Source organism: Mustelus asterias, chromosome 9 (assembly GCF_964213995.1).
Source record: "Mustelus asterias chromosome 9, sMusAst1.hap1.1, whole genome shotgun sequence".
NCBI lineage: Eukaryota > Metazoa > Chordata > Chondrichthyes > Carcharhiniformes > Triakidae > Mustelus > Mustelus asterias.
This window is the reverse complement of record NC_135809.1, coordinates 101350637-101377175: the sequence shown is the minus strand read 5'-3', so window position 1 is coordinate 101377175 and position 26539 is coordinate 101350637. Positions and strand designations below refer to the sequence as shown.

Sequence of the window (26539 nt, the reverse complement as noted above, 5' to 3'; positions counted from 1 at the left end):
ATTTTAAATTCAGCCATACTGTGATCGCTTCTTCCAAGAGGATCCCTAACTGTAAGATCATTAATTATTCCTGCCCCATTACACAGGACCAGATCTAGGATAGCTTGCTCCCTCGTAGGTTCCATTACATACTGTTCAAGGAAGCTTTCGGGGATACATTCTATGAACTCCTCCTTAAGGCTGCCTTGACCAACCTGGTTTGACCAATTGATATGTAGATTAAAATCCCCCATGATAATTGCTGGACCATTTTTACACGCATCATTTTTTTTAAAAGTTCATGTGAATTTCCTGCATTTATGTCAGTTATTTTGTCGCTATAGATTTAAGCCAAAAGAGACACAAGAGACCAAAGTCATTGTTGATGGAGTTCTCTTTCTTACTGAGGCCTATATTGCATTCTCTAAATACTTATTACATGGCATCAGAAATTCTTGCATTAAAAAGTGAAAAGGTTCCATGTTTGCATTGTTTGGACTTGAAATGTCAGATTTGCATAAATTATATGTTTCATGGCTTCAATTTTTAACTTTCATAGAAAAAAGTAAACTTAAAAAAGAATATTTCATTAGATTTTGTGTATGGTTCGGTTTCCAAATGTATACGTTGATTTATGCTTTGTGAACACCAGATTTTACCCAAGTCAAAAAAAAAATGGTACAAGTGTCTGTTGGCAAGGTCAGCATCCAAACAAGTGTAAATTGTACATTCTACTTTTACCTAGCCAAGAAATTCAGGCCCATTACATTTTCCTTAAAGTCATTTTTACATCAGAAATGAGGTACTTATGTATCACCATAACATGCTAAAACTTCAGTAAGCCCTGATAGCGGATGATGACGTACAGTCATTTCATGTCCAGTCAAAGTGATGGAGACAACATGCAAATTGAGTGCTACCTATTCATCATGATTTTCGTATGCTGCCCAGTGCCAAACACGCTGCTGACTTACTGCATGCTCAGCAGGGTACCCAGGTGTGTGCATCACTATCATGAGTTACATTGAGCATTTGCTCCTTAAAAGCAACCTGCACCGCTTAAAGGAGGTGCGTTCATGCTGCAGCAACTTGTCTGAATATCTCCAAGAGTATTTCAAAGAAACAAGATCGTTCACCAATCAAGCACAAGCCAGACAGAAGGCTTGCAGGTTGATCCAGTGTTGGAGACCTTACTACAGGAGGTTTCGCATGAGATCAGGTGATCCAGGGAATGGGAGTAGTTGACGACGGAGATTGATTTGACAGAGTCTGACCCCAACAGTACGGCTGCAGTGCCAGAAAAGATTCAATGACCTTAGTCAATGAATGCATCTCAGATCTACTGTTCCATCAACCAATACATTGCTTGATGCACCCTTATCACTCAGCAATCAATCACTCATCAATCAAGTCTTATCCAACATTCAGATGTCCCATTACACCTTCAGCAGTGCACGTGCATCTTGCAGCTTCCATAAACATCTACCTATTAAGCAATGACAGAAACATCACCAAATACTTTGCAACATATTCACAACATTCTTTCCAGTCTTTTACAGGACAAGGTCGCACAGAACACAAGACAGTAGCAGTGAACCAATGGGGTCAGACACATCTGCATCTCCTGGCACACTTGGGTGAAGATGGTACTCCAGATTCTGGGCCAGCAATGACTGAAACCACTGCAACCAAGGCCATCACAAACAGCCACACTGAGAACATCCAGGATGACAGCATGCTCCTGTCTTAGACACCTTCTCAAATCCTATTTCACCCTCATCCTGTTATCTGGGATGAAAGGCGAATTGCTTATAGTGTGACTAAGACCTCTTGTATTCCACCCCACTAACTTTCTCCAACCCAGTCTTCTCCTTTCATATTTTTCCCAAGAGTTGGGGCTCCGGGAAGCAGAGGAGCAGAATTACTCTGTGCTGCTGAGAACTGAGGCTCAGAGGAAGCCGAGAAGCAGTAATGACTTGGTGCAGCTGGGAGTTGGGGATCAGGGAGGCCCAGGAACACTGGTCAGAGCAACTAGATAGCTGGGATCATATTGGTGATTAGATACTGGGATGCAGCCTTGTGAATCTGACTTCAAGAAGTAGTTAGATGTAGCTCTTGGGGCGAAGGGGATCAAGGGATATGGAGGAGGGGGGGGGGGGAATCAGGATACTGAATTTGATGTTCAGCCATGCTCATAATGAATGGCGAAACAGGCTCAAAAGGCCGAATGGCCTACTCCTGCTTCTAGTTCCTATGTAATCTAGTTGGACACAAGTCATGGGAGATATGGTTGAATGATGGGGAGGTGAGCAGTCAACAGAGCAATCCGAATTGGGGTGATTGTTGAAAGAACAGAGAAGTTATGTCCTTGACAGAGAGGAGTTGATATCACTTGTGATGAAGACAAGAGTTTTAAAAGATTTTGTGATTCTCAGTAATCATAGTGATGTATGGGTGGTTTTCTCAAAAACTAGTGGGATTTGTCTTGGTTGCACCTGCTTTTAATGTGCAGTTTGCAGTGTTTTCAACCACAATTTGGCTGTTAATTCATGTTTACTTCATGTTAATTTTGTATTTTAGAAAAGGAGATAGTGTGTGTTGACTGTTTGCTTCATTGAACCTTGTATAGTAAAATACATATATAAATATGCTGAGCCAGTTGAGGCTGGATTCTCCCTGCTCCGTGGAATATCCAACCTTTGGACCCAGCAAGAACCCGACGAGAATCACTTCTGCTCTCCACAAATGGAGACAGTAGAATTTGAATTCCATAAAAAATATCTGGAATTATGAATCTACTGATGGCTATGAAACCATTGTTGATCGTCGGAAAAACCCATCTGGTTCACTCACGTCCTTAAGGGAAGGAAATCTGCCACCCTTATCTGGTCTGACATACATGTGACTCGAGCCTCAGCAATGTGGCTGACTCTCAACTGTCCTCTGAACAAGGGAAACTAGGGATGGACAATAAACGCTGGCCAGCCAGCAACGACCATGTCCCACAAATGAATTAAGAAAAACCTGTAAGACTTCTGCATTTCCCAATGTCCACTTTAAACAAATCTGTAAGTCAAATCCAGTTTACAATTACCACACAATACCAGTCTGGGAAGCATCTTTACCTGGTTCTGTGAAGATAAATAAACTGCATTTACAATGGTTTCTGCATTAACTTAGCTGTAAGACTTTGAAAGGACCTCTGCTGTAGCTGGCTTGCTGTTAGCTGTTAACCTGGCCTTCCAGTGAGATGTTAAACGGGTCTGTCTGCTTCTGAAGGAGTTGGATATTATACCCTGGCTCTCTTTGATTGTGCTCATTGTATATTGGGCTGGCAATGTCTACTAAATTCCTGACTCTGTAAAATTAGCATCCGTATGCCTCCCCTGATCTCCCAGTAATTTTGGTAAATTGGTTCCTGATGGCAGGGCTATTTATATCCAGTCTTATCGAGATGTCTGCTAATCTCATTACCAGGAAGCGGATGCATCTCATCCACCTCTTTGAATGTAGGCTGCTGGCAGATTCTCCCCCGTTGCTGGGTAGATCACATCCCCTTTGTTAATTCTGTGTCTTGTTGTTACCAGGCAAATCCATGACAATTGCTGGTGGAGGTTCCTCAAGCAGCTGAAAGTATGTTCAGCAGAGAATTCCCAAGACGTCAAATTCCAAAATGGCATAGGCATTAATTCAGTTAGCACTCAAGCCATAATTTTTTGTCAGCAAGTGTGACTGAGCACTCTGGGCGGAAGCGGCTGTGGTATATCCTTCCACCCATGAGCAAGAGAGCATGATTTCATGCTGACTGGCCAAATAAAAGCCAGCAAGTGTGAAATGCACTCATACTGTTTCAGAAAACACTGATTGCCTATTGAACAATCTGAATGGAGCGGCCTCACTGTTTTATCATTGTGGTGAAGTTTATTTGACTTATGATCCAAGCAGGTAACTGCAGAGAATAATGTTTGAATTCAATGTGGAATCTTCAATTTTAACATTTTGGTTTCATAATCAATTATTCTTCTTCAGTTTTCCTCTTTTATTTCGCCTTGTTATATCACTTTGGATATTCAAACCTTTATGATGGCATCATGATAGTTAACCTTTCAGGGTGTGATGATGTAGCTTTATAAGCAGAACACCAATACAGATCTATCCTGCTAGCAGCATGAAGAACCTGAGTTATTCATATGGATGCCACAGATAAATATAAACATCCTGGGGCTATCAAGAGAAGACAAAATTGACGTGAGTGAACACTGAGCAGTTGGCTGAGAATCATGCCAAAATCATGATCAGCAATGCTGGGAAGTAGATTGAAGCTTTCATAGAAACCCTACAGTGCAGAAGGAGGCCATTCGGCCCATCGAGTCTGCACCGACCACAATCCCACCCAGGCCCTACCCCCACATATTTTACCCGCTAATCCCTCTGATCTACACATCCCAGGACTCGAAGGGGCAATTTTTTAACCTGGCCAATCAACCTAACCCGCACATCTTTGGACTGTGGGAGGAAACCGGAGCACCCGGAGGAAACCCACGCAGACACGAGGAGAATGTGCAAACTCCACACAGACAGTGACCCGAGCCGGGAATCGAACCCAGGACCCTGGAGCTGTGAAGCAGCAGTGCTAACCACTGTGCTACCGTGCCGCTTTGTTGCAAATACAAACCTCAAATAAACTTGGTCCTTTTATCCTGTCCTGGATTGGGAATGGTGAAAAAACATGAACGCTACCTGGCGATTGGCCAATGCACCAAGTGTAAAAGTGCACGGGTCACATAGCATTTGTGACAGTTGCATATTTAATAGGCTTCATTTTCCTTTTAATTGACAAGGACACCATGACGGTAAACACATGTCTGACATCATCATATGCGATTTCCAGTCAGGCGCATGCCTGTCCAAGCTCTGTAGAATTCCAGGCGTAGTAATGTCATACACTGCACGCACACATGCACACTCAAACGTACAAAGCATGATACTTGTGCGGGATACACCAGAGATGGATGGGCCACCATTTTCGGTCTCTAGGTTCTTGCAGCACTTAGAAGCAGTGTAGAATTGGAGCTGAATTTTACAGCCAACATATCCAATTCATAGTGATATCTACATCTAAATACCACTGGCTGCGATGAGCTATACTATCAAATAAGCTGTAATAAATAATAGCTCAAAGATATGTAGATTTGGTGCTGTGCACATAGACAATGATTGCTACCACTTGTGACAATCTGGGTTTCTTCCTGACATTGTTCACTCAATCCCCCCCCCCCCCCCCCCCCCCCCCCCCCCGAGAACTAACACCTAACCACTCAAAGAGGAATTCCTCACCCTATAAGCTGTAAAAAGTGAGGATGAAGCGGTACGGTCTGCCCTTCAGCAATTTTTAGTGGTTAAATCAAAATAACTCCCTGATACTCTCTCTAAAATCAACAAGTAACAATTTATTTATCTAACAGTGAACAAGTTAATTAAACTGTTAACAAACTGAATAATGGAATTCACTGATTCTAATGGAATGCTGTTCCAACAAATACAATTCCTACTCATTAACAAAAAGTTGAACTTTAGTCACCTTCTAAATTACAATCAGGTTTTGTGTCTTCCGGAATATTGTGGGCCTTCTCTGTTGATTCTTCTTTGGTACGTTTACTATCGAGATGGGGCTTTGAGCTAAGAGCTGCGGCAGGCGCTCTCTGCTTTTTGTCCCACTGCCCTCTTCTTTTATGATGTGGAGATGCCGACATTGGACTGGGGTAAACACAGTAAGAGTTTTAACAACACCAGGTTAAAGTCCAACAGGTTTATTTGGTAGCAACTGCCATTAGCTTTCGGAGATCTGCTCCTTCGTCAGATGGAGTGGATATCCACTCCATCTGACGAAGGAGCAGCGCTCCGAAAGCTAATGGCACTTGCTACCAAATAAACTTGTTGGACTTTAACTTGGTGTTGTTAAAACTCTTACTCTTCCTTTATACCAGTGATGACATATCGATATTTCCCACAATAGGATTGGTCGTAGGTTGCCAAAACCATGAGATTTAAATTTAAAATGTTCTTGGTGTCTAAGTGCCTAATTCAAATTGATTGGCTGAATTCAAAAAATTCAAAAGCCCGAAAGCTTGTTGCCTTTTGATAACACTTCCGCTTGGCCTTTCGATACAAATGCTTCATTTTGGGAACTCTATGTGCATGCACTTTTAACCTCTAAGCACACAGAAAAACATCACCTTTTAACAGAACAATGCAATGCTTTCTCGTTTGCATTTTACAAACACCAAATTCTAACATCCTACTTTGCAATCTACAATTACTCTATTCAATTTAGCAACTATAGTGAACAAAAATATTAGATACCCACATAGTTGTGATCTCCCTGAAAGATGGAAAGGTACCTCACTGATAAGTTATTAGTTTAGGCTACAATTATATGTCAATTTTTAAAAGATTATCAGCATGATTTCATAATAAAGTACTGAACTGGTGCATTCAATTCTGTGTTCAACATAAAGAATTGTTTAGATATTCTTAATCTTTTATGCGTCCTGGGTACTCCAGAGCTCAGTCTCATTGTTCCATTATTGAGACAACAAAGGATCACAGGAAATCCTGCGTTGAATGCAAGTTGCAGTGTCTATCAGTTGTGGGCAATCGAAGTATTAAACAGTGAATTAAAAACAACAAAGATGTACCCCAGCACCTTGTCTACTGAATGAATCGACAGAATATCAGTTCAGAGTTCACTAAGCTCTTGCATACTCGAATAATACTTTAAGCAGAAAATCAAATTTGATCTGAGGGTGGTTGCCTGACATGTAAAATCAAAGTACATGATTAACTGTTTGCTGCACAAAGTGAAGAACAAACACTAATTTACTACAGAATTAGTTTTCGATAAAAGAAAACTGATACTTCAGTAGACTGTATTTTCCTTCATCTCTACAAATATAAATGGGATTATATATAATCTTTTCATAAAGCATTTGGCAGAGAAAGGAAATCATACACAACCAATGATGAGCAATACAAGTTTCAACTCAATTGCATATACTCTTAAAAAAATCTGCGAAACACAGATCATTTATGTAGTCCTTTATTCAAAAGAACAGGAGACAAAAATCATCAAACTAAGTTCTTAGTGAAAAATGAATGCAAGACATTGAATCTCTGAGGAAGTTAAAATGCTGGAATTAATTTCCTTTGCAGCTTTGATATGTGATATACGTTACAGAGTAACATGCTTCCCTGCTGTGTAACATGTGTACAATCGCAATGCTAATTCACAAAGCACTTCTTCCATGTGGAAGTGAGACTAAGCATCAAAAATGTCTAACTGATCCAATAACTGTTCAACTCCAGGAACAGTACGATGGCACAGTGGTTAACACTGCTGCCTCACAGCTCCTGGTCTTGGTGACTGTCCGTATGGAGTTTGCATATTCTCCCCATGTCTGCGTGGCTTTTCTCTGGGTGCTCTGATTTCCTCCCACAGTCCAAAGATGTGCAGGTTAGGTGGATTGGCCATGCTAAATTGCCCTTTAGTGTCTTAAGACATTTAGGTTATATGGATTAGCCATGGTAAATGTGTAGAGTTAAAGGGATAGGGTGAAGGAGGGGGTCTGGGTAAGATACTCGGTACAGACTCGATGGGTTGAATAGCCTCTTCTGCACTATAGGAATTCTATGATTCTAACTACAATCGTGTTTTTGGCAATTTGTCTATGCAAGTAGACATACAGGCAGGGAGTATCACATAACAATATTAATGCCAAGCTGAGCAACATCACAAAGACTACTTCGTTTCACCTCTGTATTGTCATCTACTTCTGCTCTTTGTTTTTATTCATAGGATCTGGGCATCGCTGGCTAGGCCAGTATTTGAGGGGGTTGTTAAAAGCCAGCCACATTGCTTTGGATCTGGAGTCACATGTAGATCAGAATAGGAAAAGATGGCAGATTTCCTTCCCTAAAGAACAGTTGTGAATCAGATGTTATTTTTTTTTAAACGACAATCGACAACGGTTTCGTGATCATCATTAAAAACTTTCAATCCCAGATTTTTATTGAATTCAAATTTCACCATCTGCAGTGGCAACATTTGAACCTGGGTCCCCAGAACATTACCTTGGGTCTTTGGATTACTAGTCCGGTTACAATACCACGACTCCACCACTTCCCCTCGCACCTCTGCCATGGCTTGTTAAAAATCTCATACTTTTGTCACCACCAGACAATTTCAATATTTTCTCACATGCCTCCCATCCTTCAACCTCCATGAATTATAGTTTATTCAAAACTTCACTGCCTATATTCTATTTTACATTAAATCCCACTTCCTTGCTGACACACATTAGCTTCTAGTCCTTCGATGCTTAAAAATTTTAAATCCTTATCCTCATGTTTAAATCCCTCTATGAACTCATCCTATCTTTGTAACATTCTTTAGCCTCACAACTGCCCCTATATTCTTAAGGCTACATCGTCGCCTTGCAAACCCTACCTTTGCCCCTTGATACCATTGCTAGCCATGCCTTCAAACACCACGGAATCCTTTCAGAGGTCCATTTGACCCTCTTCTTTAAAACCTAGCAAATATCATTCATCAAATAATACAACACAAAATGAAGCATTTAGTGTACCATGCTTGTGTTGGCTCTTTGAAAGAAATATCCAATTTATCCTGATAGAATCATACAGCACAAACGGCATGTCATACCTATGCTACTCTTCGAAAAGCTATTCAATTTAGTCCCACACTCTTTGTTTTTCCCCATAACCCTGCATTTTATTTTGCTTCTATGCCTTAGTGTTCATTTTTCTCCCCTTATACCTCTGTAAAGCATTTTGAGACTTTTCCTAATTAAAGGTGCACAAGCAATTGTCCAAGTAAACTATGCAAGCTCCAAAAGCATACTAATTTAACACTTCATAATAACCATAACTAAATATTGCTTATTGCTATTCATCCCTTGGCTTCTACTGAAGGATGGTTATCCAATTGCCCAGCTATAATTCATATATTTTAACCTTTTTTGTTTTTCTGTTCTTTGAAGACTAGCTAAATTTTTTTTTAAACTATTTGTTTTGCTAAATCTAAAAATATTGGCTTTCTTCTTTCAGAACTCCTTTGAATCTAGAACAGTTCCTTGAATTGGAAAGTAGCAAGTTTCAACCCACTTTTCCAGAAGAGAGAGAAAAAAAGGGAGCTAACTAGGTGAGTTAGCCCAACATCAGTAGAAGGGAAAATATTAGAATCTGATATTAGACCTAAGATAACAGGACACTTAGAAAATCATAATATGATTAGGTAGAATAAATATGGTTTTATGAAAGTGAAACTTAAAAAAAAAACTACTGGAGTTTTTCTAATAGTGTTATTTTAAGAAAGGTCCAGCAGATGTAGCAAATTAAGATTTTAATCTGATGCAGTGCCAGACAAGAGGCTGTTATGAAAGATATGGACTCATGGGATTGGGAATAATATTTGGTTTGCACTGAGGATTACTTAACAGACAGGAAACAGACAGTAGGAATACACAAGTCATTTTCAGGTTGGCAGGTTTTAATTAGTGGGATATCACACCAGTCAGTGTTTGAACATAGAACATAACAATGCAGTACAGGCCCTTTGGCCCTCGATGTTGCGCCGACCAGTGAAACCAATCTAAAGCCCATCTAACCTACACTATTCCAATATCATCCATATGTTTATCCAATGACCATTTAAATGCCCTTAATGTTGGCGAGTCCACTACTGCTGCAGGCAGGGCATTCCACGCCCTTACTACTCTCCGAGTGAAGAACCTACCTCTGACATCTGTCCTATATCTATCACCCCTCAATTTAAAGCTATGTCCCCTCGTGCTAGCTATCACCAGCCGAGGAAAAAGGCTCTCACTATCCACCCTAACTAATCCTCTGATCATCTTGTATGCCTCTATTAAAGTCACCTCTTAACCTTCTTCTCTCTAACGAAAACAACCTCAAGTCCGTCAGCCTTTCCTCATAAGACCTTCCCACCATACCAGGCAACATCCTGGTAAATCTCCTCTGCACCCTTTCCAATGCTTCCACATCCTTCCTATAATGCGGTGACCAGAACTGTACACAATACTCCAAGTGCGGGCGCACCAGAGTTTTGTACAGCTGCAACATGACCTCCTGGCTCTGAAACTCAATCCCTCTACCAATAAAAGCTAACACACCGTACGCCTTCTTAACAACCCTATCAACCTGCGTGCCAACTTTCAGGGATCTATGCACATGAACACCGAGATCTCTCTGCTCATCCACACTACCAAGTATCTTACCATTAGCCCAGTACTCTGTATTCCTGCTACTCCTTCCAAAGTGAATCACCTCACACTTTTCCGCATTAAACTCCAATTGCCACCTCTCAGCCCAGCTCTGCAGCTTATCTATGCCCCTCTGTAACCTGCAACAACCTTCCGCACTGTCCACAACTCCACTGACATGAGTGTCATCCGCAAATTTACTAACCCATCCTTCTACGCCCTCATCCAGGTCATTTATAAAAATGACAAACAGCAGTGGCCCCAAAACAGATCCTTGCGGTACACCACTAGTAACTGAACTCCAGGATGAACATTTCCCATCAACCACCACCCTCTGTTTTCTTACAGCTAGCCAATTCCTGATCCAAACCGCTAAATCACCCTCAATCCCATGCGTCCGTATTTTCTGCAATAGCTTACCGTGGGGAACCTTATCAAACGCTTTACTGAAATCCATATACACCACATCAACTGCTTTACCCTCATCCACCTCTTTGGTCACCTTCTCAAAGAACTCAATAAGGTTTGTGAGGCACGACCTACCCTTCACAAAACCGTGTTGACTATCCTTAATCAAATTATTCCTTTCTAGATGATTATAAATCCTATCTCTTATAATCCTCAGTTCTTTAAAAATCTATCTCAATTACTTAGTTGAGGAGACCAAGCATGATCATCCAAGTTTGCTGCAGACAATACAAGGTGCGAGGATGCAAAGAACCCTGCAAAGCAGTACAGACAGATTAAGTAAGTGGACAGCAAGATGACAGGTAAAGTACAATGTGAAGAACTGTAAAATTATCCACTTTGTTAGTTAGAAGATAAAGCAGCATATATGTTAACTGGCAAGGAACTAACAACTGTTGGTACTTAGAGGGATTTGGGTGTCCTTGTATACAAATTATAGAAATGTAACATGCAGGTACAGCATGTGATTAGGAAATCCAGCAGAGGCGGCAGAGAGACTTCACTGAGGTGCATTCTGGGAGAAGTTGGCACTGTCACGTCTACTGAAAAGTGGGAAGCAGAAGAAACCCTCCAGTGATAAACAGGAGGAAGAGCATCCAGCAGAGGCAGCAGAGAGACTTAATTCAGGTGCATTCTGGGAGACGTTGGTGCAGTCACAGCTAATGAAAAGTGGGAAGTGGAAGGACCCCTCCAGTGATAAACAGGAGGAAGAGCATCTGGACACCTAGAAACTTGAAGCTCTTGACCATTTCCACTCCATCCTCATTCATGTAGACAGGGACATGTCCTCCAATAAGCTTCCTGAGGTTGATGACTATCTCTTTCATTTTACTAACATTGAGGGAGAGATTGTCATTGCACCAATTCACCAGATTCTCTATCTCTTTCCTCTACTCTGTCTCATCATTGTTTGACATCTGTCATCAGCAAACTTGAAAATAGAGTTGGAGCGAAATTTGGCCCCACACAGCCTTGTGGAGCACCAGTGTTGAGGATAACCATGGAGAAGGTGCCGTTGTCTATCCTGACTGATTGTGGTCTGTGGTTAGGAAGTCTAGGATCCTGTCGCAGAGGGAGGAGCCGAGTCCTAGACCACGAAGTTTAGAGATGGGTTTTGTAGGAATAATGGAGTTGAAGGCTGAGTTGTAGTCAATAACTAGGAGGCTGACATAAGTGTCTTTGTTTTCCAAGCGTTCCAGGGATTGTGCTCAGGTGTCATATGTGAACTAACCAGTGTTCAGTTCTCAAATAGATATTCTATGTTGGATTAGATATCTGCTACCTTGAAAATATTTCTGGAGAAACGGTCGTCGCCTGTAGCCTTGGTGAAACAAATGAGCCATTCCGTGGTGACACAAAGGATAGAAAACTCAATGATTGCCATATTTCAAGATGGTCCAGCATGAAATGCGGGCATCACTACAAAAGGAGTGTTAAATATGAATGGAATGAGGATGAAATAACAGATAGCAAATCTGACTCTTACAGCAATAGACAGAATTGAAACAACAGTAATAGACAAATGAATCCCAGGAATGTTCAAGGAACAGCTAACAGGTGCTTCAGGTGTGACAAGACACAAAGTACTATTAAATGATTAACTGCCCGAAGCAGAGAAGCAGGGTCCTCACACATAATGCAGAGAATTAAGGCAGAAGATGAAGATAATGATGAATCTGAACAAATCCACATTTTAGATTTTGATGGATGCATTTTGTCATGAATTCATTCAACTGTGCTGTTCTAGCTAGATAGTGCTTGCACTTCAACAGTTTGTTGAACAGACTGGTTAGTGTTAGTGATTCACTAAGTGGTGAGGATGAATGCAAGGGTAAAATACTACTTGCTTTAGGGTTGTTGATGACACTATATTGATGACATACAAAAAAAAGTCACCAAACACAATTACAGTTAAAATAACTCGAGTATGCCATTTAACAGTTTCTAGTGAGATACCTATGCTGTTGAGTAAGCCTTCTAGAAAAAAGGTACAAATGAAACTTGACATGGAACGTGATAAAGTAGTTATTTTTGGAAACAGTTTTATCTGTTCTTAAAACGTTCTCGACTTTAGGGTGTTGCGTGGTAATTAACTCAAACATATTAAAACTGACACAAACCAAAACAGAAAATGATGGAAAACCTCAGCATGTCTGACAGCATCTGTGGGGAGAGAAAAGAGCCAATGTTTCGAGTCTAGATGACCCTTTGTCAGAGATATTAAAACTAGCATCTGGTCTCATCTGAATGCCCAACCAGGTCAACTGATCAATTTACTGCTTTGTCTCCTCTTTGGATATAACATCATCTTTCTGTGATAATCTAGTACAATTGTTCAGGATGGGAATAACACACTCTAGATAAGATCATTGATTATTGAAACAGTTGTGTGGTTGGTTTATAAGTGTATGCTTCTTATGTTTAACTCTAAAAAAAGACAATCAAGACCGACTCCAGGACTATCCTTCACATGGCTTTCCATGTGCAAAAAGGAGAATCCTGGTAAATGATTTTTAAGACAAGATGATGGTCGACAGTGGTGTTTCCCAAACAACAAAGCTACACCACTGCTTTGTTTGATATATTTAAATACAGGGTAAAACTTCAAAAGATTTGAAGATTTGATAGGGGTGTGAAAGATTATAACAGGTTTGAATAATATAGAGAAAAAAACATCTTCATTATCTGATGGTTTCAAGCTTTTAGTCAGAGATAGAAGTGTAAGGAAGAATTTTTTTTAAACATAGCAAGTGGCAGTGATCTGGAACTCTCTCTGCCTATGATGGTGGTGGAAGTATAAACTATGAATTTCAAAAGGAAATTGGATGGGCACACAAGAAAAAAAACTTGCAAGACCACAGAATTAGAATGCAGGAATGGGACCGATTGAATTGCTCCATCGAGAGCTGGCATGGACTCGATGGGGAAAATGACAGGTAATAAAACACACATAAGCGTTTCATCATGAGAGAGAATAAGCAAAAATGAAAACATTGTTGTAATAGAGGATTTAGGTTGTCATGGCAATTGATAGTAATTGAGATTTGAAGCTCATTTCATAATCATGCAGGAAACAGCACTGTCTGATACTACTTGAAAAATGGCAACAAAAAACAGATCGTAAGTACTGTAAAAAGATACCTTTGGTTTTACCAAAGTTCTAATTTATTCACAACTTCATATCAGAGAAGTAGTCTTACAACAGAAAGAGCAAGTTTTACATTTATGAAAATACTTCATATTTTAATTTAACATGAATTTAAACAGTAATTTCTTTTTAGCCTGGACTTCAAGAAACACTACTTAAAAATAATACAATTACACTTTAGCACAGCTCAAATCATGCTGAATTAGAACAAATTCTTCTCCAGATTTTGATTTGTGGAACACCCACTCTATTGCTGTATTAATCTGAAACATTCTGCATTAAAACCCTGAATAAACCCAATTTCACTCTTAAATTACGTTATGTATTTTATTATCAGTCTTTTACCAATGTACTAAATACTGGAATAGACACCTGAACAAACTAGTTAAAATGCAACATGTAAAGTTAGCATTATCTAAACCAAAAATTAAGTTTCAAAGCACATGGAACATATTTTATATCATTTCATTCAAACAATTAGCTCAGATGAATAAGTTTTAAATCATTTTGCCTTCAGCACTGAATTTGCACTTCTCAAAGACACAAGCATTTTCGATTCCAGTAGTGCATTACAGGAACATTTTGTGTTTGACAATTTTGGCGAAACAACAAATAAGTACAAGTGTTGTAAAATGATCTTTCTATCTGCATGTGATATCAGATAAAAGATGGAATTTTTTTGTGTTGGTAACACACCTTTGTGAAGGTATTAATCATCAGGAATATTGTTGTGGCATGAAGTTTGCAAAGAGTTTCTCACTGAATGTTTCTATTAAGCAATCACATTTAATTGATTTAATGGCTTTTAAAATCAATTCAAGTGATGCTTTCATTAATGCCTCTAACGATTGCACAGGAAAGTCAGGCAAAGCCTCTTTTTTACATCAAAAGTCATTATCACTTAGTGAGATCAGACAAATGCTTTGAACCCAAAAGCATAAATATGTTGGAGTATCTAATGTTTTATGGATTATGGGAAAGTTATGGGGGAGCAATTTATAAGGTCAAAGACAGAATTAAATGCTTTTGATATGAATGCGCACAGCATTCATAACAAGATGGATGAATTGATAGCACAATTAGAAACAAATGAATATGATAGTCATTGCACAGACAAAGTTGCAAAGGTGACCACAGTTGGGGCCTGAATATTCAAGTTATTTGACATTTTGGGAGAACAGGAAGAAAAGGAGGTTGGAAAAGGATGACATCAAAGGATCAAGATGTAGAATCAGTTTGGGTGGAAGTAAAAAAGAGCAAGAAGAGTAAGAAGTCACTGGTGGGAGCGGTTAAACCTAAATAAAGGTAAATCACAAGAATATAAATACAGAGTTAAAGTGGACCAGGAAAATAGGTTAAAAGGTAGAGAAGCAGTGGCAGGAATTTTAGCTGATATTTCATAATTCTCGAAGATGTAATCCATGGAGAAAGATTCTATGAGAAAGCTGCACCATCTGCTGCTAACAAAGGAAGTTAAGGATGGTATCAAATTGAGAAAAAGGGCATAGAACGCTGCAAGGATTACTGGCAGGCCAGAAAAATGGGATAATTTTAGAAACCAAAGGACGAGGGAGAAATTGAAATATGAGAAACAACTAGCCAGAAATACAAAAAGGCAGTAAAAGATTCTACAAGCATAGCAAAAGGAAAAGAGAAGCTAAAGTGAACATTGTTCCCTGGAGGATAAAACAGAGAAATTAATATTGACAAGAAAATGGTATTTTAAGCATCTTGTCAAAAGAATTGTTAAAGTGCACCATTCAAGGTATTTAACCAGACTCTATGTAGGATATGTCACTCTCCAAGAGGTCTCTTGCATATGTTGCTTCATTTTATTATTTTCACGATTTCAGCTCCCATCAAATCCTTTTTGCCTATAAGATGATAATACATTCTAACCACTTGAATTTCCATGGGTATCATGGCTTTCCCTGTCGACAATATCAAAAATGGATATGCTAATTTGTCTTAGTAGCAAAAGTGTCATTGTCAGCTGGGACTGGAATTCACATGCGAACTTTCATACTGAGATTCAGTACATGTTGTGAACAGTAGACTTTGGGCGGAAAATTCCCAAAAAATGACACTGTCATTCCACGTGCGAAAGCCAGTGCAATTTCCGCTGGCTCAGGCGGCGCGATCCCAATCATGATCTTCCCCCACTTAGTACAATAAATGATTCTCCACAAGAAACACACCAAGCCAGAGTCCCCAAGTGTCTGATTTGCCCAACCTGGAGCTCAGCTGTGCACTGCTAACAAGTGGGAACTGCATTAAAATGATCCCTCAGCACTCACTGCCAGTCAAGCCAGGAGGATGGCAGTGCAGAAACGAGCTCTTTGATTCTTGAAAGACAACATAAATAGTTTTATGGATGCAGCGAAGGGAACGTTGGGCACCCTTTACCTGTGTTGGATTGAGGCCTCAAAGTAATGTGACCAATCCTGGGATGCAGAGGCAACTGCAGTCAGTGTCAGCATCATGACAAGCAGAACCGGCTTTCAATGCCGCAAGAAAATGAATGACCTCCTACGAGCTGCAAGGATGAGTTCCCATCTATTTCCTCCTGGCGTCAGTCCCATCTGTCACCCCTGGAACGTCACCATCAATTCACTCACTGCTAACTTGCAACCTCCCAACACCCAACCTCCCAGTATCTTCCTCAGAACACCCCTGCACTCATCACAAACCCTTCCTGCCTAGGACAGGTGCCAACATATGCCATGTGCTGTAGACCCCCAACCCGCCAGGAATCCGGCTCACAATGTACTGTACAGGTGAAGATAGCCAATATTAAAAGGGAGAGGGAAAAGACAGGCGGGGGGATGCCTGACTTAAGACTCTTCATCCCTTATGAGGAAACAGCAGGGGAGGGCCAGGAGCAAGCCATGACAGACAGCTAGGTTGGGTTGTGTCAAAGGAGTGTGGATCCATTGCATGTAACTCCAGATGACCTGTCTCAAGTGTGTTGTAAATTGCCCCGGCCCTGCAGGATCACGTCTTGCAGGATCACCATCTGCTTAGGGTGGGCCATCCAGAATTACAGCCTCCCCTGCAACCCTTGACAGCACCTCAGAGGAAAGCTCTGAGGAATACACCAAAGAGGCATCACATCCAGGATCTGCACCACCCTCCAGAGAGACACATATTGGTGGGTGATCTTAGCAGACAGGCTTCTGGGTCACTATCTGGTGACCATTACACAGCTGCTGATGCACATCAGATGAAGGCAGTAACGTTCCAGGGATCGCAGTTGAAGATCTTCTGCATCTTAGTTGGCCTCTCTGGTCCTCCTGGTCTGATCTCAGCTGGCCTGCAGCCAGATGCCATGACTCTGGAAAGGTTTCTACTCAAGCTGTTGGATATTTAAAGGCAGTAAGAAGTCTCACAACACCAGGTTAAAGTCCAACAGGTTTATTTGGTAGCAAATACCATAAGCTTTCGGAGCTTGCTGCTCCTTCGTCAGGTGCTCCTTCTGACGAAGGAGCAGCAAGCTCCGAAAGCTTATGGTATTTGCTACCAAATAAACCTGTTGGACTTTAACCTGGTGTTGTGAGACTTCTTACTGTGCTTACCCCAGTCCAACGCCGGCATCTCCACATCATGGATATTTAAAGGCACAGCCGAAAAATCCAGGAGGGGTTGCCAGCGACACTCCTGCAACTGCAAGGCCAATTGGAGGAGTCCCAATGCCTTCAGTCGCAGGAGATGTTGCTGGCATTATGTGGCATTCAGGCCAACACTGCAAGGTTGGTGACCAGAGTGGAAAGCCTGGAGCAAGACAATGGAGCCAGGAGAATTAGAGGCTTCTGTTGCTCACTTCAGTCAAGTTCCGCTCACATGAGGACGGCCTCAACTGGGATCTTGGGTTCATGTCACACTATCTGTAACCCCCACGACTTGCCTGGGCTTGCAAAATCTCACTAACTGTCCTGGCTGGAGACAATACACACCTCTTGAACCTGTGCTTAACCTTCTCTCCACTCACATTGTCTGTACCTTTAAGACTTGATTATCTGTAAAGACTCGCATTCCAACCATTATCTTGTAAATTGAGTTTGTATCTATATATGCCCTGTTTGTGAACAGAACTCCCACTCACCGGATGAAGGGGCCGTGCTCCGAAAGCTTGTGGCTTGTGCTACCAAATAAACCTGTTGGACTTTAACCTGGTGTTGTGAAACTTCTTACTGTGAAAAGATCACCATTCAAGAATCCTTGCACTTTAATGTCTGGGTGGAACCAGCTGCTAGATGGAAAAAACCTATCAAGCTAGCTACAGAGCTTTAACATAATTGAGACTGGAAAAAAAAGCCATTGAAAAAAAGAAAGCTGCTTGAATAGTTCAGAGTTCTGTCACATTCGAGATTGGGGGGGAAAAAGCAATTAAAAAGAAAACTAAGTTGAGGCAAACCCCAGGTGTGCAATCGAGGAAGTTCTGGAGAGTAATGCTGTATAAACAAACAATTTCAATAGGTCCTATGAAGCAGACAGTAGCTAGCTAAACCACAGTGGCTCATAAAAGTTAATAGGGTGTGCAATCAAACGTAAACAAACAACTGCAATGAGATCAAAGCAGGCAGACGGCAAGAATGAAACCACACAAAGACTGTGAAATGCTTCTCTAAAAGACAAGCTGCAGAATGGCTCTGTCCTGTGAGAGCATCTTAGGTCTGACAGGCTGCAGCTGTGTTGTGCACTTTTATGGGATGTTAAACCCGAGGAGAAAGCAGGCTTCAGGCTGCACAGATCCTCTGCTATCCCCCAGACCTGGCCTCTCCAGTCCAGCCAGAACCCCTCAACCCCCAGCCCCACCTCAGCATCTGGCTGCTTTGCTCTTGTGTATCCTGGAAGTAAGTGGAGCGCGATACTCACCTCTTGGGAGCCCGTGATGCCTAGTCCCAGTTTTTAAGGGTCAGTAGTAATTGGCATATACTTGACATCCTGCTGGTGGGCAGGAAGATTCCTTGAAGATGGACTTTAATCTCTCTAATGAGATTACAATGTCTTCAAATCAGATTCTTCCATCTTTTTGAGCAATATCCAGATAAGGCCAGCAGAAATTGTCCAGCTAGATCGCTTTGAGTTTCTGCCGACACAAATCCAGTTTTTAGCCTCTCGCCAGATTTAGCAGCCAAACGGGATTTGTACCTACAGCTAACAGGGCTGGAAAATCGCCCCACCATGTTTCAGCTAATTTTGAATCACATTTTTCATTGCAACACACTCAGAAACCAGCAGATGGCATCAATTTAAAGAGCTCCGGTCACAGATACATTTGGCCGGAAATTCCTTGAACTGACTGATGGCAAAATTATGCTGAATTAAACCACATCAACTTTACTGATGGCAATTTATGCTGAAATTTCCTGAGGATTTAACTGGCATACACTGCAGCATAAAAGCCATAAACAAAAATCAGCATGATCAATTGAAGCTTTTTGAAAGAGTATAACATAGGCATCGTCCTTCTTTCAGTCCTTATTTACCTACTTGATGTTATGAAAATTTAAGTTTGAAGCCTTCAAACTACCATTTATGCACATTAAGTGCCAGAGTAATTCAGGAAAAGCAATTGCAGAAGCTTTGCTATTTTAATGCAGTTGATTTAAATCCCATAAAATGTTTTCAAATACACTGATATCTGTTCCCAATGCAGATCCCAACATGGAGAAATTTTCAGAAATGTTTAATGCTATAAAACATCAGAAAAAGTAATTTAATAGTATCTGAATTTTTGCATGAATTGGATTTTAATGGATGAGATTTGGGGCGCAGTGCAAAAAACAAGAAAAATTGTGAGGTGAAAATTTAAGTGTAAAACTGACTTAATCCATTTACATATAAAGTTTCTCAGAAGATCAACATACTACAGTTCTTGTGCTGATGTTGAACCGTGAATTATAAGGGAATTCCAAACCATTACAATGCTGTGCCTTTTAAGATTTTCTTTTTACAAACTATTTGACATGTTCATTAAGTCTGTTAAAAACTTGTTATAATTGTGTTTCTAAAGGCTTCCTAATCTATTAATGTTTTTTTATTCCAGTTTTTACACTTCCAAACGAATTCATTGATTAGAAAGTGCTTTGGGACACCCTGAGGTAATGACATCCCCTTTGTAAGCTTTTCCTTTTTTTTATAGCACCAATAAAATTGCTGCATCTCCAAGCTAAAAATATTTCCCCCAAAAAAGTCTGTAAATTCAGCACAAAATGAGAAACAGAAACACTGGAACAAGATACCATAAATAACTTATTGCCCCCTTCATAGAATAATTTTATGAAGTGCAACTGACATTTTTACTGCAATATATTGGGCCCAACTACAAAAGCTATAAGGCACCCAAATCTGCATGACTCACAACCAGTCTTTTCCTGGGCTTGCTTTATGATTCTGTTAAAACAAGGCTATTTTCCAGTATTAAGTAAGCACATCATTTTTTTCTCTTTGTTGACCAATAAAGGACATTTAAACATTTCACTACTCATTGAAGCTGGAGAAATGAATGCATTTTCCATCCAGTGTACCATTTTCATAAACTTAAATCCAGTTCGAACGGATGTTTCAGATCAAAATGTAAAGCTATTTCTGTACCTTTCTTGTTGCTTCTGCAGTTTTAACAGGTTACTTTCCAAAAATATTTTAAAATTCAATGAAGAACTGTATTTTTGGGAACTGAACAGTTCATTCTGCATTTTAAAACTGTTTTCAAAAAGTCTGTTACTGAAAGAACCCGAATTGCAAGTTGGAGTTTCAAAACCATTCCAAGTCAGACTGTTGATAGCAACTGTAGATTATGTACACTCTTCCGAAATGATCTTCCCAATAAATCATTTCATGCTCTTCATACAAATGCTGATACTTTACTAGCAGTCATAGGATATGTTCCCTGCAAAATTTTGAGTTTATACATGAAAAATTATACTTGCTAGTTAATTTACTATACTTTACAATTCATAAATTCTAAATCTAAAAAAAACATTAAGCAACATGTAGGTTTTCAACTGCCCAGAGCACAGAAATATCTTATCCCAGCCAAACTCCCACTCAGTTCATTCTGCCAATCTTATTTGCACTCCCACAATTTTTTTCATCTGCTCATTATTGGGACTGGCAAGGCTTCATTTATTACCCATTCCTAATTGTCCTAAGATGTTGGTGATGAGCCTTCTTCAACCTTCTCAAGGATTCATATGTATACCTTCAGAGAACAGTTGAGAACCATATTGATCTGGAGCTTGAACCACAAATCAAATAAGGGGGTCAAATGTGCTTCTGGAAAAGGTAATGAGCCAGTTTTTTTTAAAATGACATTCCAACTGCTTCAGGGAGGCAGGATAGGATAAACTAGTAACTGTAGGCATGTTCGCCTAACATCATTAGTAGGGAAAATTGTTAAAGGCCAGATCAGAAATGCTAAGGTATTTTATGAAGTTAGCCTGGATCATAACTTTTACATTTGATTTTGGCAATAGGGTGAGCATAAGGAGTTTCACTCCAGTATGATTCAAGCCACCCTCTAGGAAGCTTTTGTAAAAACAAACTTTAAGAACATGGTTAGAATATAACAAAAAAAATTAGCATAACTTTGACCAATTAAAATACTTAAATGTGACAAAGTATAATTCTGAACAGCGAGCTATCTCTATTGTTCCAATTTAGCAGTATCCCCCATACACATACACAAATAACACAAAAACAAGTATACTCACTTGGTGCTAGATTGTCAGCACCACTGACAATCTAAGACTTCTGGACAGAGATCCAGACAGCAGTTTCCAGAGAAGGATATATCCTCAAAACAGCAAAACTCCAGAGAAGTAATCCTAGTTTCTGGCAGCTCCCAGTTTCCTGACTTCAGAGAAAGAAAATGATACCTCTCTCTCTGCAGCTTCCAAAATAACTCTCAGGGAAAGATCCACTCTCAGGGGGGAATTTTACCATTTTCAGTCTAAGTGCCGAATCTGGGCGTCAAATAGATCCGCGCCTGGAATCCTCTTTCCGGCGCGCCCATATGCGTTTTACCGGCTCCGGGCCGATCCGCGCTGTGGCCGGACCGATCGGAGCTCTAAACTGCACATGCACAGTTCGAAAAAACTCTGACAGCGCGCCCGGGCGCAAAACAAAAAGCAGAGAGAGCGGCTCTCTGACGATCAACCTCTGGTCGGGGTGGTGAGGGGGGGCACAGATTACTCTTCCCTGCAGGGGCAAGAGAGCGGGAGAGATGGCTGTGGCTGGTAGTGTACCAGTGATGGTGTATCCCTTTACAGGCCCAGCTTGGTCCTTCTCCACTGTCTCCTCTTGGACTTGGACTGATCTTGTTGCTGGTTTCAATGCGAACCCACTGTGGAATCGGCCGGTTCTGCTTCATCTTAGCGAGGAATCGCTTCATCCTGAAGGTTTTGTGGGATGGCATGGCCACACGTCCACTCCGGCAGGAGGCATCGGCCACAGACTGGCAGCCGACAGCCCCCCCTGACGAGAGGATGAGACGTCACACCCCCTCTCCTCCCCCCTCCCCCCGCTCCCCCCCTCCCCCTCAGGGGATGATCGGTCACCCCCACCCAGGGGATGAGACGTCACACCCCCTCCCGCCCCGATCAGAGGATGACCTGGGTCAGAGCACCGTTGCAGTCTCTGACCTCGCTCTTCGGAGGCTGCAGCGGCAACTTCAGACTTTTATTTTGCAGGTCGATTACAGCGCGGGCGCGGATCGGGCCAGAAGACGGTAAAGTGGGATTTGGCGGTAGAGTTGGGCGCGCGGTTCATTAAGTCGATTTAAATGCATGCAAACGCATTTAAATCGTCGGGCCGCCCGATTCGGGAGCGGGTCCGGTATAGGCCCGACACCCAACTTTACCGCGATTTCGCGCCCGAAAACGGGCACAAAGTTTTGGTAAAATCAGGCCCTCAGACAGCACTCCTCTCTCTCAACTCAAAAGCAGCATCTGTGTAAGCCTAGCTCCACCCCATTAAATGACCATACCTGTCAATCATCCCAATCAAGCCCCACTCTGCAAAAGTCCTGGGGAACAGCAGTAGTTCAGATTAAAAACAGTATTCTAGCAATGAAGAAGCAATTATGCTACTACAGTAACAAATACAGGATGCCAGTCATAGACAGAACAGCACTGATAAAATGAAACGGACTGCTAGAAACATGACTAAAATACATTTCTTAAAGGCACAGTATCATCACAAATGTTAGAATCTATTAATAGGGACAAGAAAGCAGATCAGAGAAATATTATATTTGGTCAAAGTCAACAAAGGCTTACAAAAGAAAAATAGTGTTTCACAATGGAATGAGAGTTTCTGTGGTTGTAACTTGCAGGATAGAAAAAGAGGAACCAGCAGATGTGATGTATGTGAGTGTTTAAAAAAGATAGGATGGAACAAAAAGAGGTTATTAAGCAAAATTAGTGGATTGGGAATAGTCCATTATCATTGGTTGAGAATTGGGTAAAAGTCAGAAAGTAGAAATAAATGATAATTTTCAGGTAGCAGGGTATAACTAGGGGGATCCTGCAAGGATCAGTTGGTGGGCTACGACTATTTATAATTTCTATCAATGACTCATGAGGTGACTGAGTGCAATATATACAAGTTACATGGGAAACTGTGAGAAAGACACAAAGAGGTTGCAAAAGAATACAGACAGACTAAGACTAAGACCTTGCTGCATCCCTGGCCAAGCTATTCCAGAACAGCTACAACAGTGGCATCTACCCACTATGTCCTGTACATAAAAAGCATACAACCATTATCAGCTGCCTCATCAATGACCTTCCTTTCATCATGAAGTCAGAATTGGAAATGCTCGCTGATGATTGACAGTTGCACAATGTTCAGCTCCATTTGTAACTCCTCAGATACTGAAGCAGTGCATGTCCAAATGCAGCAAAATCTGGACAATATCCAAGCAGGGGATGAAATGTGGCAGGTAACATTTGCATACACAAGTACCAGGCAATGACCATCTCCAACAAGAGAGAATCTACTTATCACCCCTTGGCATTCAATGGCATCACCATAACCAAATTCCTCACTATCACCATCCAAACTCACGACCACTACCACCTCGAAGGACAAAAGCAGCAGACACATGGGAACACTACCAAAGTGTACTATCAAGGTCACTCATCATGCTCACTTGGAAATACATTATTGCTCCTTCATTGTCGCTGGGTCAAAATCCAGGAACTCCCTCCCTAACAGCACTGTGGGTGTTCCTACAACACATGGGCTGCAAGAGGTTCAAAAAGACAGCACACCACCAGCTTCACAAGAGCAATTAGGGATGGACAATAAATACTGGCCTAGACCGTGAAGTCAACATCCCATGAACAAAAAACTAGAAAAATATGTGGCATGGATTTCACCTTTCCTGATATTAATTTGATTCTGGTGCCAAGGTGATCTCCATTATCCAGCAACAGTGATAACATCAAGCAGGCTGAGCAGTTAATCACACTTAAGTTGTCTCAAATAGCAAACCATAAAGTAACAAGCAAGTTTTATCCTTTAATTTATAAATTATTTTATAGACAATATATAGATGAAAGGATGAGGGTGTGGAAAGGCAGGGAAGTGGTTGTGAGCACAAGCACAGTCATGCAACGGGCCCAGAGTATAAACAAGTGAAGGCCAGGAACACAAGCAAGGGCACAAGTCTGGGAGGGGAGACTTGATTGGGAGGCGGACAAAAGCACATTGTGAGCACCATGGGTTGTGGGGGCGTGGCGAGCAACAGTCCAAGGGGGAGATAGTGAGAGAGGGGACAGCAGTAGGAGGTGGGGGAATGCGAATGTGTGTAGAGTGGTTGGGAGGAAGAGAAAGAGTGAGAAACCAGCAACTTTAAAGCAAAGATAAATTGATGACATCAGTTTTTGTGTTTCACACCTGACTTGGGGTTGTATATATTAATTACCACGTACAGTTTTAGCTCACCATAAAATTGAATTATGCTCCGGTTTCCTCCCATAGTCCAAAGATGTGCGGGTTAGGTTGATTGGCCAGTTTAAAAATTGCCCCTTAGAATCCTAAAATGCGTAGGTTAGAGGGATTAGCGGGTAAATATGTGGGGGTAGGGCCTGGGTGGGATTGTGGTCGGTGCAGACTCGATGGGCCGAATGGCCTCCTTCTGCACTGTAGGATTTCTATGATTCTATGATTCTTCATCCTTGCTGCAGTGTAAATAACAAGGGTGCAAATATTCTCAAGGATAACTATTCAACATTTATACCTGGATACAATGCCCATGTGGTTTATGTTGCCATGGACAGGGGTTTCTATAATGTCCCTGATAACTCAAACATAGGACATCTGCCAGGATCACCTAGCTTGCGCTAGAGGAAGAATCACCAGGAAAAACCCTCACCATGAAAGGCGGTTCTGGGTTACAAGTTACCAAGGTGGGAAAAGAAAGCAACAAAAGTAAATCTGCAGGAGCAAAGAATAATTTTGAAGTACGTTCAGGATAAGCAAATAACTACAGTGTAAAGTATAGCTGTGAAGTGGGTTTTTCATCTGTGTTAAAAGTTAGAAGAGAAAATTCTGTGTTTAGACAGGTCGATACTGTTTTTTGTTCATTGGCAACAGTTTTAGAAACACAAAATCTTGTGTCATTCTTTCAGCTATCAATTGGAAGTTTGAATTTATTTTTTAAATGTTTGCGGTCTCTTTGGGCATCTAACATAAAAGTGTAGTCAATATGTGCACAGTGCATATAATCAAATCTAGGTTGGAATAATTATCAAAACATAATTAGGAGATGCATTAATAATCCAGACCTACCCAGCTGTTGAAAAAGAAGAGCCACACTTGTGCTCGTCACAGGAAGACCATCATACAAAGGAGTTTGAATCAATTGTCTATCTCCTGCTCCCAATGAAAACAGTTTCTGTAGGAAAAAATAAAACATACAACCAAAATAATGATTCTTCTCAATTAAATAAGAAAAATGAGTAGCTAACTGGGTTAAAACGGAATCAGTTCAGCATTGTTCATTGATATACATCAGAGTAATAATACTTGAGGTTACACACTTGATTTCAAGGCCAACAATGTTTGGGTGGCAGTGAGAAGAGCAAATCAGATGCTGTGATGTATTAAAAGGTCAATGTTAAGCCAATTCAATAAATAGTCAAATTGTTTAAAACCTGTCGTTGTTTCATGTACTTGTGAGAAGCTGTGTTCATTAATCCTCTCAAATATTAAAGCTAGCTGTCTCTAGCTGGAATAACTTTACTAATGTAACAATTAAACCAAAGCAAACAGATTTGTTCAGAACTTTCTGAAGCTTGTTGGCTTTCTACAACTTGAATATCATAGAACTGCACCTAACTAAGCAATATGCAGTAACTTATTAAAATAAAACCCCAGTTGCTCCGTCATTTAGGATAATGCACAAGTTTGGTGTCACCTTGTGTTCTATTCAAGACCATATATTTATTTGCACGGTACCTGACATAACAAAACATCCCAGTGGCTGCACAACAGCTTCACATAATAAGGTACGACACCAAGTTACACATACCAGAAGTTTGGTCATAGAGGTAGTTTTTGCAGAGTTCCTTAGAGGAGGAATCTGAGTTGGAGAGGCAGAAAGGTGTAGAGGGGGAATTCTAGAGCTTGCAGC

General features: G+C 40.9%; 1 protein-coding gene across 2 annotated transcripts in view; it reads right to left on the bottom strand.

Moving 5' to 3' along the window:
- Window positions 1–26539, bottom strand: part of sbf2 (SET binding factor 2) — a 555079-nt gene that overhangs the window by 274093 nt on the left and 254447 nt on the right. For both annotated transcript variants that reach the window (XM_078220692.1, XM_078220693.1), the window contains exon 6: window positions 25696–25801. In XM_078220692.1, coding sequence (XP_078076818.1) covers window positions 25696–25801 — 106 coding nt within the window. The remainder of the gene's footprint in view (window positions 1–25695; window positions 25802–26539) is intronic.